Genomic DNA, 18,219 nt, shown 5'->3' with positions numbered 1-18,219 from the left:
TGGAAACTAAGATTGCACACGCAGCAAAATTCGAATCAGTCGTGCTATTTATGTGTGCGCAACCTTGCTAGTTAGCGAGAATAGGATTATTTAATTTGCTAGAATACCTAACTAGCAAGAATAGGATTATTGGCTAGACTAGTTTGGTGCGCGCGCATTGCAACAGGTGACTCAAATTTACACACATCATATTGTTGATTGGGTCAAACACTTGCAAAATAGCTGACCCAAGATACGATAGAATGACCTTCAGTGGGTCAAACACTCTCAAACAAGTCCTTCCCAATTGAGGCAACTGATACCTTCACTGGTTTATCATTGAATGACCTTCAAGTATTAGTCTGAAAGTCAGTTTCGGATTACAATGCACAACACTAAATTTGTATGAAAACTAAATACTTGTTAAGACAACAACAGTAGCCCCACCTGCTTTTCATACTACAGAATGCTCAAGCTTTGTACTCATGGATATGCATCAACTTGTAGCCTGACCACCAGCTTTTGCTAAAGTTGGATCAGACACTCAACCATCTGAATTGAAATATAAACCAGCCACTGAATTGAAATTTGCCCAAACCATCTTGAACGAATTCAGATTTTCTAGTAGTGCAAACATTAAAAGAGCAGAACTTTAAACGATTCATAACTTGCTTGACATTTTAACTTCAGGAAGGAAAAGTGTAACATTATCTCCACAGGAGTGCTCTCTTTTAGTTTATAGGCAGACTGAAACAGGAAATCAAGTGCCACTGTTTGCATTCTAGCGCAAATGGCAACGCATACGTGATCATTGTACTTCTTCGTCTCAATCTAGGCTAGCTGCATCAAACACCACACCCTGACCCTCGGCCTCATGCAACTGCTCATGTTCAGATAGAAATTTCAGAAATGTAAGTCAACATATGCTAGATGTCATATAAACGAACAGGAAAGTCATTTCAGGCAACATTGTACACATAAGCTGGAGAACTTTACAAACAAAATGTGAGCAAAGTTGACCACAATATCGAGAAAATCTTATAAGCTTAATTTTTTTTCTCGTAATTCAGCGTTCTCGCCGTCATGCTAGCTGGTGCCCAAGAAACACAAAGATGGTTGCCGGCTGGTAAGCTGCCGGCGCTTGGCATAGCAGAGAAGAAAGAAAGATGCATGGCCAGGAGAAACGCCGAGGCCAATATCTTCGGACCGTAGCTCGCCGCCGGCCTCCATCTTCTTCACCTCCATATCCTCCCTGCTTACAGCCACAGCTCCCATGTCGTCGCCCCTGCTGCTGGAGCCTGTAAGCGCAAAGCCAAAAAGGAACGACGGCATGTTAGAATCAATCTCATGGCTCCCCTGTATCACCATCAGTGTAATCTTTGACGTAATTTGCTCGATGCGTCTGAATCCATTCAGGACCATACGAAACAAATCAGAAGATCATGATTAAAATTGCAGCTCATCCAATAATCTAAGACGATTCAAGAAGTGGGAAAGGATTTTCGAATCGGAGCAGTGGGGAAGGAGCAGAAGCAGGGGGGCCATGATGGCGGTGGTGAGGTACTGGAGGTGGTGGCGACGTGCGTGCAGGAACTTGCGGCGGAGAGGGCGTTGCAGGCAGGGACGACGCAGAAGGCGGCGACGTCCCACAGCTCTCTCATTCCCGTCGCTGATTAAATGTGGCAGCCGCAGCTCCCTCACGCAGCGGCGCCGTGTCACCGGTCCCAAATCCCGCTCCGTCTCTTGCTAGGAGCGGGCGGAGGGGAGGCTGCGGCGGCGGGGCACGCAGTCTGCTTGGTGGCGCGCAGAGGAACAGCACGGGGAAAACGTTGAGCACGTAGACGTCGACGAGCGCGACGAGGAACAGCACGGAGGGCGCCGATGATGCTGGTCGACACGTTGAACACCGCGCTTCAGACCGGGGCCCGACAGCAGCTGTGGCTGCCGCCTGAGAACACTGGCAGCAGCGGCGGCGGATCCGGGAGCGAAGGAAATGGTAGATTGGCAGATCCGGCCGTGGAGACGCCGGATCTGATCGCCGAAGAGGGCCCTAGACCACGATGCGGAGTTGCGCAGGGGAGTAGTTGGTAGGCGGTGGATTGGGTCACGGCGGGTGGGGAGAGGCAGTAGCGATGGGTGGGGAAGAAAGTGGAGAAGTGCGGCGAGAGCAGCGGCGACGGATGGCGAGTGCAGCTGGGGGAGCGGAGGATAGCTGGCGACTAGTGAGTGCTGCAAGGAAGACAGCCGGGAGGTCGGCACAGAGGAGTTGCTGCAGGGAGGTGAGGGGAGTATAGATCTATAGATGGCCAAACAAGCGGCCCGGTCCGGCCTGGCACGAGCACGATTTGACCCGCCACCGTTAGGCTTGGCACGTTTAGGCCCGCACAGTAACCGTGCTGTGCTGTGCCGACCCGCGTCCTGAAGGAGCAGCCCAGGCACGGCCCACTACCTCCTTAGGCGGGCCCTGCCGACACGTAGGCCCGGTAGGCCTTAACGGCCTCGCCGTGCTCGTGGCGACCCGCAGGCACGGCATTCTCCAACACGCTGCCCGGCTCCATCCTCAGCTTTGCCTTCCCAATGCCACACGCAGCCACGATATTCTCCAACACGCTGCCCGGCTGTGATGCCGAGGACCTCGCGCCGGCTCACGACATCTTCGCACACGGCCACATCCTTCTGACGTACCCGGTCTTCGACCGCCACCACCTCCTCGACCGCGGCGAAGACGAGGCACCGGCACAGGTGCCCTAGGTTGCCTTCATGGCACGCGCCTCGCGGGAGAAGCAGCACGAGGAGGCAGCGAAGGGCACGCGCCTCGGGGAGGCGGCAGAGGGGCGCGGGGGAAGCGGCCGGGGAGGCGGCGGAGGGTGCGCGCACAACGGGAGAAGCAGCGGGCGAGGCGGCGGTGGGATGGAGGACAGGAAGTAGGGTTTGGGGTGGGGGGTTTTATACGTGGGCTGAGCGGGCCTTAACAGGCTCGGCCGCCCACGTAATTTTGATAGGTCAAATGGGCCAGCACGTGGGCTGAGGCAGCGGCCCGTGGTGTGGGCCAGGTCAGGACGGCCACGACGACCACCGTGCCGGTTCGTGCATGGATCGGGCCACAATCCTATGCCGTGGGCCGGCCCACGGGCCCTGCCCATATGGCCAACTATACGTGGAGGTGCAGCTAGCATTCGGATTGGGAAGCCAGGTTCGCGGTCGGAGCAGCCAGGCGTGGGGTCGGGGCCCTCCTGTCGGCGCGGAACCAACTACCACAGAGTGTGGACGTATTTTTAGGAGTAGAGAAAACCAATCTACAGTAGATTATTGTACTACTGCTATCGACTATGCTACATTTCTTTTCTACAGAGGAGAGGGAGCAGGCGAGGTGGACGGTGTCCGACCCATTTCCTCGATGCTCTCTGAGAGCAAGGCCAGCGTATAGTCCTTCCAAGAATTTTGAATCCAGACATGTCATCCAGGTGCTAGCTGAGACAAAATGCTCCAACGTATAAGCTAAAGCAAAAGCAACCTTTTATCCTATAGACAATTCTCGCTGTCAGCTTTTTCCTCCCATGCATGTAATGTAGTAGTCAAGAGTGAAATATACTATTTTATTTGAAGCAGCGGGTGCAAAAAGCTAGCACCACTGCTAAGGCCCCGTTTGGTAGAGCTTCGGCTTCTCATAAAACGGCTTCAGCTTCGGCTTTTTCGGTGGAGTGACTTTTTTAGTGAAGCTGAAGCCGTTTTGCAAAACATTTGGTAAAACGGCTTCTCAATGGCAATATATGTAATTTTATGATCACTTAATGCTTGGAGAGGGAGGAGAAGCCGGTGAAGCCACTTTTTTCGGCTTCTCCTCTCTAGTGTAAGCCGTTTTGCGGCTTCTCCCCGGCTTTGGTGGTGAAGCCGTTTTGAAATTGACCCTTTGGTAGGGCTTCACCAAAAGCCGGTGGAGAAGCACTTTGAGAAGCCCTACCAAACGGGGCCTAAGTGGTGCTTCCTGACACCGTGCCCTCCGGGTTTTGGCGCCTAGAAAAAGTGATACTAATGCTTTATTTGGAGCTAGCACCCCCTTAAAACATACGCTGGAGCTGCTCTAACCAAGAGATGCCTACAAAACCTACAATCCCTATTAGAACATATGTAGCTGTAAACAGACACAAGTTGAGCACGTAAGCACCGGCGAGCGGAAACTGCCTCTGGACAGCATGCCATCCTTTCAAGTGACAACGCTGCTGGCACATGAATCTCCAGCCTGTCTGGCGCGACGACTTCGCACGATGACACATGAATCTCCAGACCGTGAGCGACGTCCTCACCGGTTCGATCCGCGACATGATGAAGATACTCAAGACAACGATGCACGCGAAGATCACCGGAAACCCGTAGCGATAGACCGCCTTCGTGGTCGTCACAGCATCCAGCACAGCGTAGAACGCCAGCATGAGGCAGATGAGCGACGCCCACATGCACTGCAGCGCCGCGGCGAAGCTCTTCCACGAGCCAGCGGAGCGCGACGCCTTCCCGTAGACGAGCAGGATCACCGCGACAACGGACGCTGCCACCGCGGAAATGTCCAGGACCAGGAAGCCCTTAAAGACGAGTCTGTCCTCGAGGTTCGCCTCGCCCGTTTTCTCGCCGTACCCACCGGGCACGTTGAACCCGGCGGCGAGCGCGGCGGTGGCGATGAGCACGGCCACCACCGCGAGGCTGTCCGATGTTCTCTCTATATCCTTCGCTATGCTGTCGTGGCCGCTCCACAGCTTCAGATGGTCCTGCCTTTGCGGCCGGAGCTGTGCACCGAATCCGACCAGCATCACCACCAGTTTTACCGTCGTGAAGAAGCTTGTCGATCCGGCGGCGAGGTCCAATGCCGTGCGCCCGTCGTTGTTCAGAATATCGGCGCGCACCTTGCCCTTCCGTAGCAGTTCATCCACGACGCGCGGCGCGCCGGCGGCCACCGCGAGGTGGAGCGGCGTGTTCCCATCCTTGTCCTGCACGTCCAGGAGGCCGCGCAGCATGGGGTTCTCGATTGCGAGAGATACGACAGAGTGGCGGTGCTTCTCCTTTGCGAACGAGTCGCTCTTCTCCTTGGCCGCGGCGTGCACGAAGGTCCCGCCATTGTCGTCGCGGAGCTCCGCGGCGTCGGGGCACCACTCCAGAATCTCATTGACGACGCGGTGGTGGCCCATCCGAGCCGCGACGAAGAGGGCCGAGAGTCCACCGGAGTCCTTCTTGTACACCGTTCTCGGCGGCGCCGCTCGCAGGATCGCGCGCACGACGTCGCTGTCTCCGTCGGACGACGCGATGTGGAGCGGGCTGCTGCCGCTGCCGTCGACTTGTTCCGCCAGAGCCGGTCTCCATTCCAGGAGCAGGTCAACCATTACTGCAGGCAGTGCAATGCTGAACAGATTAGTTCCGTGACAATGTCATGCTGATCATCATGAAGCTACAATGATCACGAAGCAGACACGGAACGAACTAACCTGAGCTCTTGAAGACGGCAGCGTGCAGAGCATTCTGCTTCTGCAAGCTCGGCCCGACAGCCGACGCGTCCTTGCACGCGATAATGGCCCTAAGGGCTTGCACCGACCCGCTCATTACCGCCAAGTACAGCGGCGACACGCCGGCGTTGTTCAGTTCGGCCGCCAGCTCGGGCGCCACCGAGACCAGGACTTCCGTCGCCGCGCCATGGCCGTGCCTCGCCGCCATGTGCAGGGCCGAGTCGCCGGCCTCGTTCTTGCATCCCAGGATGCTCTCGCCGCAGTAGTCCTGGGCAAGCTGGATGAGGATGGCCACTGTCCTGACGTGCCCCGCCCTCGCCGCGCAGTGCAACGGCGTGTCCAGCGCTGAGTTCTGGTGAGAGAGGAGGCCCTTGATGTTATTGAACCTGACGTAGAGCTCCTGGATCAACTCGTGGTGCCCTTGCTCTGCAGCCACGTGAATAACGGTGTTACCCTCCGCGCTCACTTCGAGTATGTCACACTGTCCATGCTGAATAATGCCTGAAACATATGCCAGGAAATCATTTTTAGAGGAAAACATATGTGTGGAGCGTGCCAGCCCAGGTTCGAACCCCAGCGGCATCCTCATGCCACCAATGAAGACAGGGTAGGGCGCACATTTTTCAGCTCCTCCATCCACGTTGTCTAGAGCAAGGAGCTGAAAAACAGCAGCTCTACAGTAATGAATAGTTTTCGGGAGCAGTAGTGCAGGAGCCAGCAAGAGCGGCACCAAAGGGGCCTATGTTTCATGATATTCCATCTTATGTTCAAAGAGAACAAAGGGTGCTCAAACACTCACTATCAACCCTTTTTTTCATCAATATAACTCTGTTCATGATCATACACAAATAATATATACCTGCATAGCATAGCAAATACATACGATTAGATTTCTAAATATTCCCTCCATTTTTAAACATATTCTGACAAACGTTTGATCATTAGTCTTATTTACAAATTTAGTGGAAACATTTCAAAATATAATATATGCTTCAGTACTTTTAATGATAAAATAAGTTATAACAAAACATACTCCCTCCATTCCAAATTGTAAGTCATTCTAACTTTCTTGAAAGTGAAAGCATCTCAAGTTTTACCAAATTTATACAATGAAGTACTAACATTTATTATACCAAATAAGTATTATTAGATTTGTCATTAAATATATTTTCATAGTATATCTATTTGGTGCTATAAATCTTTGTAATCCTCTCTATAATTTTGGTCAAACATAAAATAGTTTGACTCTCCATTAAAGTTGGAATGACCTACAATTTGGAAGGGAGGGAGTACATGGGTATCCGAAGCAAAGAACTGATGAAAGGCTGTTGTGTTACCAGTGTCCTGACGATCTTTGGCCGCAGCTCCGGCGGCGTGTTGCTGCAGAAGCAGCGCCATGACCTCCTCCGTGCGCCCTCGGTTGGCAGCGCGATAGAGAGCAGGGCACATGCCGACCAAGCATGCGGCATCGTCTGAAGACGAGCCACGCGAGGGCGGACGCCCGACCTGGACCACGTGCTGCTGCGGATGCTCCATCCGATCATGCTGTGGCTGGTGTGCGTGCGCAAGGTAGGATTCATGGTAGAGCAGCTGCGTGCGTGAAAATATAAAGACTTTACTGATCACTCAGCGGTCTATGCACGCACCAACTGTGGCTAGATGCAGACGCGATGAGCCACCATGTCCAGAGAGTGACGTCTCCGAATGTATGCCCGCATTGCAAGAGAAGACTGACCAGAAAAGGGTGGTCGTGACGGTACTGGATCGTCACTGCTGGCGATAACATACACGCATCAGGGCGTGCGTAAGAGCAAGGCCAATGGTTGAGCCAAGCTCTTGACTCCGAGACAAGCTATATGAGACAAGTTGCACAACAATGGTCTTCTCTTTGTCTCTTACATGTCTCTTTTAATCACTTTCAATATTTTGTTTATTGTTTCATTGGGCCCACTCTCCACCTTCCTACTCTATCCCTTTCATCTGGCGGCAACGATAGTGTGGGAAGTAAGGTAGGGTCCACGTCGTAGGAAAGAAAATATCGTCAATAAACCCTATTCCCTAACCTCGAATGACCCCTTCTCCCGCGAGAACCTTCGCGGAATGGATTCCCCCTCGACTCCATTGGTTGTCGCAGCCGCCGCCACAGTTCCCAGACTTTTCTCCATCCCTGATTCCCCAATCGATATATATACCCCTAAATTGGAGGGGGCAATGCCCTCTAGGTATTTATAGCACAAGATCCAATACACATTCAGACCTTCTATTATCTTAGTATTTTAACAACAAAAGAAGCCTCCACATTTTCACTTAAGGTCTGCTTAAGGTCTAGAAATTACCACATTAATCGAAGAAAAATAAAAAATAAAAATTATCCATCCACTGCCATTATGATAAAATTAGCCTAAAATACCCCTATGCCTAACTCAAAACAACCCACTATTGCCATTACTAAAAATTAATCTAAAATACCTTTACCTAGGTACAAAATAGCAACTTCTACCATTAATTAAAAATTAAATCCAACAAAAGTTATTAATCTAAAAATTATTAAGCAATGAATAAATTACCAACTTGTACCATTAATTAAAAAATAAAGCCAACAAAAGTTATTGTGTCGGAACATAAAGAAAGTAAAAAAGAAGACTAAGAAATTGAGATAATAATAGAGTCATAACCAAAGAAAATGTAATGATAGTAGGCCTAGATTTAAATTACTTTTAACTATCAGACATTATGCGATAAAAATAGGATGGCAATAATGAAAAAATATAAGTAAGAAAAATATTGGAGATGCCAAGATATATGAACATTTGGATTCTCGATACTAGCATCCTATTAGTTTCGTCGAGATGACAAAAGATGAATATGAAAAAACTATCAAAACATAACAAACCATATGGTGAAATGGATTGCAAATTTACTAAGCACAACCTGTTGAAAGAATAAAAGATAATGTGGCAGATGATAGGCTACGACATGGACTATCTCTGGGAGGGTAAATATAGGCCACAATATCAATTACTAAGCTCAGGACCATTTGTAGGTCTAGTTTGTAGAGAGCAGCACAAACAGAGACTCTGTGAGGGCAAATATCTCTATGACAAAGAAGCCTATGTAATTCATTCCTCCGCAACATGCTCTTCATATCAGTGCGGGGCCTAGGATTTGCACCTAGGGTATACCATGCCAATTTAAGGGGGTGTTTGTTTCTTTAGTCGCTCCTAAAATTTCTGTCACATCGAATGTTTAGATACTAATTAGGAGTATTAAATATAGATTAATTACAAAACCAATTGCACAGATGGAGACTAATTTGCGAGACGAATCTATTAAGCCTAATTAGTTCATGATTTGACAATGTGATGCTACAGTAACCATGTGCTAATGATGGATTAATTAGGCTTAATAGATTCGTCTCGTGAATTAGCCTCCATCTGTGTGATTAGTTTTATAATTAGCTTATATTTAATCCTCCTAATTAGCCTCCGAATATTCGATGTGACATAAATTTTAGGAGGTCCTAAAGATCCAAACACCCCCTAAGTACAGATTCAATTGCTTCCTTAAGTGATAAAGAAGTTGTATCATCTACATGAACAACTCCAATAAAATGCTCACATGGTCTTCCCAATTTATCAACATAACACAAGCAAAGAGCTAATTGTTCCTTATGTGACATGTCACTAGACTCATCAGCTAGAATTGCAAAGCGCAAGTTCTTCCATTATTTTCTTGTTTCTATGGCACAACATTGAATAATTTGCTTATGCATCTTTGGGCTGGTTAAGGAACAATTACCTGGAGCATTGTTGAGAACAAACTTATTGACTTCTTCACTATTGGCTGCAAGAAATTTAAGCAATTCAATAAAGTTCCCTCTGTTGCTAGAGTCTTCACTTTCATCATGTCCATGGAAGGCCAACCCTTGATGCAATAGAAACTTCAAGCATCATAGTGAATAAGTCAATCTCATCACATAAAGAGGACGATCCTCGTTACTCCACTTCTCAATTCAATCATCAATTGTTGCATTAGGATTCACGAAGCCAATGTATTTCTCTTTAGCTGTTTTGTGTGCAACAGGACCCATATGTCTCAGAAGTGCTTTCTCTCCTATATTCCAATTATTCCAACTCTTTGCTGTAAATGCATTTGTCACCTTGCCCTTACTTCCTTCTCCATCGCCCTCATCTCTCATGGCGTCCTCTAATGGGAGAACATACAAATCTTGCTTGCATGGATTACAAAAGGATTAAGGTAGCATAAAAGTTCAGATAAAATCTTCATGATTTATCTTGCTATGAGAGCACTAACAACAAAGGATTAAGGATGCATCTTCTCTTTTTGGGATGATTCCATTGCATCCAGGTGGCCTTGGACGTCGGTCCTTAGCACCTCCAACGCCCTGATGAATACCGGAAGCTCGTCCACCCCGAGAGCTTCCACGTCCACGTCCCACCAGTTCTATTTCCCTGCACTCGTCGAAGCCGCAAAGATCTTCAACCATGACGTAGCCTGACATGCCCTTTCCGCCTCAGCCAGGAAAGCGGTTTCCTTTGCCTCCTGCTTCATTCCATCAACCCTGGCGGTGGCTTCCTCCGCCATTTTAGAACAAGCTGGAGACAATGAGCTATGGATCTTGGGGAGGTAGGTGCGGAGGACGGATTTGGCGGTGGGTGCGCAGTAGGCTTTGGGCTCGTTGGTGGGGGAGAACATGACGATGGCAACGTGGGCGCCAAACTCCTCAGAGAGGTCTTTTGCTATGGAGAAGAGTGTGTTGGTGCGCTTTGAGGAGATTCTCTGGCGCTAAGCCATGCTGGTGGATTTGGGCATCGAGGATGAGTAGCTTGTTGGGTGGCGGTGGAGATTGGAAAGATGTGGGGAAGAGAGCAGAGGCAGCGAACAACAGGGAATTTCTTTTGTGCCTTGAATAGGGAGCAAAGTATACACGAGTATCAGCTTATAAAAGAAGATTCACAACGTAAGATCCTTTTTTCTGAAATAATGAATAAACCATGACCATTCTTATTAGATCGCATTCTTAAGTACACATACATGATAAATCCCTACATGTCCACACTCGTACAGTGGTATGGGCACACACGCACACAACAATGACAGTATACATTTTTTAAATACTAAATTGGTGTACGAAGAGACAACGGACATGGACATGGAGATGGATATGGCATAAGCTTATTCTGGCATACTTGCTGCAGCACGGAATGCAGCGAAATGAGCATCGTCGAGGAGATAGTCCTCCAATGCACGATGACTAGCCCTCAAGTCCAAGGTAACATGACTCGAGCCACCAATGCCAGACGCATGCTGCAGAATTTCACAAATACCACACCTCTGGTGAGCAAGGTGGCAGAATGGGCACACAAAGCAACCATTGCGACGCACACGAGTGTGACCATGGTCCTGCAGCCAAGCAAACACATATTTCTTCACCTCCTCCATTTCATCCTCATCCACTTCTCCATGTCATACTAATCATATGGATCAATGAAGCTTGGTTGTTGCGGAGGTGGCACATCATCCAAGTTACCTGCTCTGTTCGCATGACCATCCATCCTCCTACAAGCAATGATGACAACGTGTAAATAGGAAGCGAAAGCTATGAACTCACCTCTCACAGGGTGCAAAACCAAGGAGGTCTGAAGAGCCGATGAGCAAAGACCTTACGGGGGCATGCCTATATATTGAAGCACCATGAATGATCAATAACGCAGTGCACCTTCTCGCAGCTCATGCCTCACGGGATTATTGTAGCCATGAAAATATGTGTGATGCTCGGAATATGCAGTACTGCACCGATCAGGAATCGTGCCACAAGTATAGTGCAGAATATGCTGGCTTTCATTCATGGGTAGGCATGCGAAATATTTAGCTGGTACATGAGTGCGCTTTGGTCAGGATAAAAAAAAGAAAATCCTTACATCTAGATGAGTTAAAAAAATTGATGCGTAGGTATTATAGTTGGAGAAAGCCGCTATTTCCCTTTATGGTCAGTGACTAGAAACGCACCCAGGTTCACTAAAGCATGGGCCTCTCCCAGATATTCGTCTTCCGCCTGTGTTGTATGCAAGATGAAACGCACCTAGCTTCGCTGACAAATGGGTCCGATAAGAACGCACAATATTGTCGGTGATCTCGGAGCCAGTGCAGCTTACCAAATTTCATTTCGTGCCCAGGAACTTGGAAGCGGGATCTTTAAATTCTGTATTCTCTTGCCTACCCCCAAATAATAAAAAACAAAACATGGCTACTGCAGTGTCCCTCCAAACTCCCATCTTGTATTTCCAAAATTAGGACTCTCCTCTCTGCTGGCTGTAAAGCCCAACCAGATCTGTGGTAGCGGCCGACCTCGGCAGTCTCGGGGAACCTCAGCGGCGGCAGCAAGCTCCATGGGCGGTGGGTGTTAATGACTCTTAAGTACCAAATTTAGGCCGTTAACTCCTGCAAAAGTACCAAAAAGATAAGAATCAACTTTAGCGGTAGGAGTTATTAGTAACGAATTCCACAACTGTTTGTGAATATTTGTATGCAGGTCAATTATAGGAGAGAACACACCTCAAGAGCAAGGAAACACACTCTTGACCAATCAGAAGCAAGCACGAGGATCCATGGGCCCACAAACGGGAGTAAACCAACTACTTTCACGACCCAAGCACCCCGTACCCAAGTGAGGACCCATAGGGCAGTGACCTAGAGCGAAGGCGGTGTGAGAGGCGGCCAAGTGGAGTCGGCCGAACCAGGGGTTTGGCCAAACTACCTTTGGCTCCTGTCATCCCCAACTGACACGTGGTGGCGGTTGATGGTGCCCCTGCATTAGTTAGGGAAGATTCCTCGCATATTCCCTCCAGGACCCGACCCCAAGAGCCTATATAAGGAGGGGGTAAGCTTCACTTCACACACACCACTTCAAGATACAAGAGAGAGAGCTTCACTCCATGGTGAAGCCCTGCTTAGGCTAGTGCTTAGAATAGGGATTGAGTGAGTGGTGTTCGGGAGGAGTACCAGGGTGTCGGCACTCTCCTTCCAGCTTGTACCTCTACGGATGTTGGCTTCCTTCAGAGCAAGTTAAGTGAGTGTCCGTGATTCCTTTATATAGTGTTATGCTTGGTTCTTATATGCATGAGTTAGTCTTATACCCTTGCTATGTTGATATGGTTAGCTTATATGCTCGTATGCTAGTCAGATACACTTGCAATCATAGTATAGGCTTATAAGCTCTCATGTGTACCTTTAGACCTTGCTAAATTATGTACCTAAGTACTTAGGTTTAAGTGAGATCAGTTCTCTTTGCTTGTGGGTTTGTCGCTCTATATTTATATAGAGTGTTGAGGTTTGCTATGGGACGTCAGTAGTAATTAATAGTGTAAACGTGTAGTCTAGGGGTTATACTTCGTTTTCCTTATATCCCTAGGGTTGCTAGGAGTAGATCGTAGGTGGTGACAGCCCTATTGGTCTTGTGTAATCCTCCGCATTCGGATATAGCGTAGAGCCATTGGCCAAAGTTGCCTAGAAGACTAGGAGTAAGCCAGTGCCCGGAGCAAGCAAAAATAATAAGAGATCGACCTTTAACTTACCTCAAGTGCTATCGTTAGTAATCCTCTCTACCCTTCGCCTACATTTATCTTGGTTGTCCTTGGATACTAGAGTCATAGGTATACACACACATTCCCTTGGATTCGATAACCCTTGGAATACTCTGAGGTGAAAGCTACAATGGTATCCATGAGCTTGCGGATTTATTCATGATTGTTAAATATACCAACAGTGGGCATCAAGATGCAAGATGGTTGGCGGCAGTCTCGGAGGAACATCTCAGTATCCTTGCAGCGGCTGCGCCCATGCTGATGCAGCTGAGTAGTTGAGCAAGGATGCCGCACAAACCACTGGCTGCTCTGTCCAACCATGCACCACTGCATCTTCGAGCTCCACAAGTGAGAATCTCATTTCTTTTCTATGTAGTTCCCCACCAATTTTCTAAATCTACATCTGCTTCACCGAAGAGCACTTTGCTCAAGTTTATTTCTATCCGGAGCGGAGCATAGTTACACCTAGTGGTGGCCACGGTCCCTATTTCATGGTGTATTGTGTTAGATTTGAGCTCCTTCTCTTACCTTGGCCGCTCTAGATCTCTCTGCAAGGCCGACATCTGCATTTCTATGGTCATGGTACATTTTGTTCTTATATCTAAGACAACTGGCCAAATACATATTGTGCAGGGCCTAGTTCCACATTCTAGGATTAATGAAATTCAATCACATGTTGTGGTATGTAACTAAACAAGTGATTATCCTACTCTTGTATTCTTTACTTTATTTAGTTGCTTTGTTTAAGATTGAAGTTTGACTTCTACTCCTTTCATTTGTAGGCTGAAATATTCAAAACAATCATTGGGGTTGCAGTACCAAACTCTTGTCCTCAAGATTTGTAGTCAAGTCCCTTCCTTGATTATCTAATAGTCTAAGGAGATTGAAAGTTTGAAAAAAAGCAATAAGTCAGCAAGACAAACTAAGTACCTCCTTCGTCAACTACTAAACTTCAAATGGTAAGGTCAATGTATTTCTTAGGCATCTTCTCATGTCCTCCCAACTGCTTAAGTCAGCTTTGTTCTTGTCAAAGAGATATCATGGGTTTGTGATCTCATATGGATAATATGTTTGTGCTTGTTCTTTGGACATGAATAATAATGTATGAAGTGTGATGCGAAATATTTATTTGTATGTGTGGTATGTACGAATTATTTGAGCTGTCAATTACATAATTGTTTTGCATGTAATATTAAATCATATTATATTTTAATTAAGCGCTACCTGAGCTATATCAAAAATAACTTGGCCCAAAATTTTGTGGGCTCACCCCGTCAGCCCATTCTTTTGTGGCCTAAACAATGTTATGATGACAACAAATTTTTAGATTAAGAATTGGGCCTAAATGAAGTTATGATGTCAGCATATGTTTGACTTGATCCAACAAGAATTGGGCCTAAACCAAGTTATGATGACAACAATTTTTGGGCTTGGTCCAACAAGAATTGGGCCTAAACCTAGTCATGACGACAGCAATTATTGGGCTTAATCCAACAAGAATTGGGCCTAAATCAGTTTCATGACGAAACAATTCATCACAATTGTCACACCACATCGGAGCCACGTTGGATTCTTGTCGAACGTGACGTAACCTCAGAGATAGTTTTATGATGACTTGTGGGATGAATTTACATTCATCATTATCTGAGTGACGCACCAAAATAAGGAATGTCACTAGTTGCGGTTTATGACACTCAATTAATGACGAAGGGTTTTCTTAACATGAGCTTCATAAATCACGGTTTAAGATGAAAAAAATGTGTTTATGAGACTTTTAGGTTTGTCATAGGCAAGAAGATTTCTTGTAGTGTCACTCAAGCATGGGGTCCTTAGCAGGGAGCTTGACAAGGCCTTTTTATAAGCCAGCTATGTTGGTTCACCATGGCAGAAATATCTTGCCACGGTGAGGTCTTTCCTAGCTATGTAGCTTGGGCTCAGTGTAATTTATGGCAAAATTGGTGCACGCATGGGCTCGAGGATGTGGCAGAGCAGTTTCGGTCAAAGATGGTGCGGCTAGTCTTGCTACATGCTAGTGGAAATCAGGGAAGCAAGATCACGGCCATGCCCTCCAGTAGAAGTGAAGGTAGAGGAGAAGAAGAGATGGTTTGGGTAGGAGAAAGGAAGGGTTGATGCTCTTTTCCATTGGACACTTGAAGGGCATGCGAAGCTTCTTTCCCGCTATCGGGGAGCTCAGAATTAATGGATCGAGATAGGAGGCTGATGACTGATGAGGGGGGTGGGGGGCAATTGTTGGAGAGAAAAGGTGGGGGGAGGGAGAAGGGAGGAGGACTTTAGCTTCACTACATATTGTTGCATCATTATCAGTATCTGATACTTTTAGTAAAGCTTCTCGTATATCCTGCATTTGGAACCTTATAGCCTTAACACTGTCAACACGACTTTCCCAGCGAGTTGCTAACAATGGCTTGAGAGTGAATCATGATATGTTGTCTTTCAAAATTTACCATCTCTTAGTGGACTTAGCAAATATTGTATAGATACGTTGTATGATTCCAAAAAAAACTTTTGCTTTACCGCAACTCTTTGCCACATCACATTGTGCTAAATTAAGACTATGATAGCCACAAGCAGAATAAAAGGCTCGAGGATTGATCTCCAAAACTTTCTTTTGTACCCCTATATTTTTCCCTTTCATATTTGATCCATTGTCGTATCCTTGTCCTCTCACATTGTCTATATCAAGGTCAAGATTCTTCAATTCATTTTGTAAAACATCAAATAACCCTTGGCCTGTAGTATCATTAATATCCAGAAAACCTAAGAACAATTCCTCAATGCAAATAGAATCTGAAGATGTGTCAACGTATCTGTTGACGCCAGATTTCGTCACTAGTAGAATCGGCACCAAGAAGAAAGGAAATCGAAGAAGCACAGTTGGGAATCGGCCAAATGGTGCTATAGTGCGGAATCGGCCGGTGACCTTTATCTCGCTTTTGGCCGAATACGCCAGAGTCCCAATCGGTAACCTTTTGCCGATAAGGAATCAGTCGATTAGGAGGGTGGACTAATTGGGCCTGTATGGGCTTGGAAAGGGATGGAAGGACAAGGTGGAGGTCAGCCCACGAAGCGTGGAGTAACTAACCTAGCACAAATTGTGCTTGTAGATATTCGTTTTCTGTTTGAATTAGAGATAGGATTCTAGTCGGTTAAGAAGTTATCTGTACGGGGCTATAAATAGCTACCTTTGTAAATCTGTAATCATCAACCAATCAATACAACAAGCTACTTTTTTCCTCGTATTTACTTTCAGGCGACTTCGCTACTACTTTTCTCTTTTCCACGAGTTCGTGCGGGTTGGCAGGGCTGCATCATCTTGATCTCTGGCCGATTCTGTAAGTTCCGTTTATCGAGTAATATCTAAGCTTTAACTCCGGGCGTATCGCTGTTGTTTCGTTTAGATTTATTCACTAGTTATCGATATTTGCTAGATTCATAGGTTTTTACCTGTTTTTCTAGTTTTTTTTTTTATCACCAGTTATCCAGCTAGGAATCGGTAGTATCGGCTTTCTTTATTTTCTATCGTTAGATTCATCTATTGCCGATTAGATCTGTTCCTAGTGTTGTTATCATAAGCTTTGTACCGATCACTTTAGCAATTTCCTGTCTACAAGGCTATAGAGATCAGGCTGTCTTATAGCCGATTTCATCATCACAGTTAATCGGCCGATTCGCCGATAAACTCTCTCGATCGGAAACTTAGCCGATCGTAATTTCTGGACCTGACACGTGTTCTTCCTTGCCAATCAACAGGTCAGATTGGCTGGCACGCCGCGCGAACCGCACCAGGGCATTTACCCGAACAGGAGCTAAGCAGATTCTCCCGGGTCGTGTGTCGGTTGCTGGGATTCGGTTGACCGATTTCTAGTGCCAACAGTATCTTATGATCAAAGACATTTATTCTTGGTGGCTTATATCAGGGGTACAATCAAGGATAATTGAGAAATACTTTGATTCCATTATTTTTCTAATTATTTCAGACCTGATAGAAGCAGCAAGCAAATCTATTACCTTATTCTGGATGCCATGACCAAGGTAATGTGTATGGATATCATCATTTGTTATGCGTTGAACATGCTCTTGAATAACCGGATCAAATTCAGCCATCATTTCAACCATGCCTAGGAAATTGCTATTGCTTTCCTGATACAGCTTGCTATTGGTGCCACGCAATGGTAAGTTATGCTTTGCAAGGAATTTTGCAATCAAAATAATTCTGAACAAAACCTTCCTCCAATGTTCCTTTTCCTTCTCAATTTCTCTATGAGCAACTAGTTTCATGTCGTACCAAGAGGCCATATTTGTAATATGATCTGCACTAGTTTCATGATCTTTAAGTCCGAGTGCCAACATGTGACCAATCACTCAGACCTTCATTTGCTAGTTGACTCCTTAGTTGCCCCTTCCTTAATAACTTGTAACATAAACAGAATACTCTATCAAGCTCTTTGGAATATACCAGCCATTCTCTAGCACAAGTTTCCCCATTTGATAAAATTCTAGTATATAATGCTGCAGAAAACCTCCTTGATAACCTATCTTTAGGACCTTTCTGAACAAATAAGTCCCTTTTAGGACCCTTTTGGACCAAAATATCAACCTGTTTTCGATCTAGTCCATCCCAATATCTTGGATCAAATATGTTAGGCTGAAAAGGAACCCTCAAATCATTGTCACTTTCAATACTAGCTGATCTATCAAGGGTATCATCAACACCATCCGCATTGTTGGGATTAACTTGCACTGATTTAGTTTCTAAAGTGTAAGCCTCAATGTTGTCTATGTTATCACCATGATTTCCATCACTGTGTGCCTGAGGAGTTTCATCTTGTGCACTAGTTTGATAGTTCTTAACAACAAATCTATCAAGAGCACCCTTTTGAGTCTGAGCAAATTGTTCAAGCCTTTGTTTCTTCTTGTGCTTTTCATTACCTGACTCATATTTTCTATTTCTAGAAGACATGATAAATAAATAGGCCTCCCTGTTTCATGAATTACAAAGCAACAAAGCTAAATTAACAAATCATTGACACGATTGCACACAAATCATTGAGCCGGTCACCACATAACATTACATTACCAGTCACTATGAACTTGTACCAGCGCTGGTCAGAAGCCTGCACCTTCTC

At 46.4% G+C, this 18,219-nt stretch overlaps 1 protein-coding gene across 3 annotated transcripts; it reads right to left on the bottom strand.

The window, feature by feature from the left end:
• Window positions 1-3,733: 3,733 nt before the first annotated feature.
• Window positions 3,734-7,104, bottom strand: LOC117866313 (protein ACCELERATED CELL DEATH 6). 3 transcript variants are annotated; one of them, XM_034750501.2, is made up of 4 exons: window positions 6,806-7,103; window positions 6,268-6,327; window positions 5,451-5,969; window positions 3,734-5,350 (listed from the first exon to the last, which is right to left on the bottom strand). In XM_034750501.2, exons 1-4 carry the CDS (start codon window positions 7,002-7,004, stop codon window positions 4,038-4,040), a joined length of 2,091 nt encoding a protein of 696 aa, XP_034606392.1. In that variant the 5' UTR covers window positions 7,005-7,103; the 3' UTR covers window positions 3,734-4,037. The 3 variants fall into 3 exon arrangements, with proteins under 3 accessions (XP_034606392.1, XP_034606395.1, XP_034606393.1); XM_034750504.2 differs by lacking the exon at window positions 6,268-6,327 and having other exon boundaries at window positions 5,451-5,894; window positions 6,806-7,104; XM_034750502.2 differs by lacking the exon at window positions 6,268-6,327 and having other exon boundaries at window positions 6,806-7,098.
• Between the last annotated feature and the right edge of the window lie 11,115 nt (window positions 7,105-18,219).

This window comes from Setaria viridis, chromosome 8 (genome assembly GCF_005286985.2).
Source record: "Setaria viridis chromosome 8, Setaria_viridis_v4.0, whole genome shotgun sequence".
In the NCBI taxonomy this organism is placed as follows: Eukaryota; Viridiplantae; Streptophyta; class Magnoliopsida; order Poales; family Poaceae; genus Setaria; species Setaria viridis.
The sequence above is the reverse complement of the archived record's forward strand: the minus strand, read 5'-3'. Positions and strand labels throughout refer to the sequence as shown.

Bases quoted from the DNA above. Each gene is read 5' to 3' on its own strand.
- LOC117866313 (XM_034750501.2), bottom strand. From the start codon at position 7,004: ATGGAGCATCCGCAGCAGCACGTGGTCCAGGTCGGGCGTCCGCCCTCG. The intron at 5,970-6,267 runs GTGAGTGTTTGA...CATATGTTTCAG, and splicing joins GATGAAAAAAAGGGTTGATA to GCATTATTCAGCATGGACAG. The intron at 5,351-5,450 runs GTTAGTTCGTTC...CACTGCCTGCAG, and splicing joins TGCCGTCTTCAAGAGCTCAG to TAATGGTTGACCTGCTCCTG.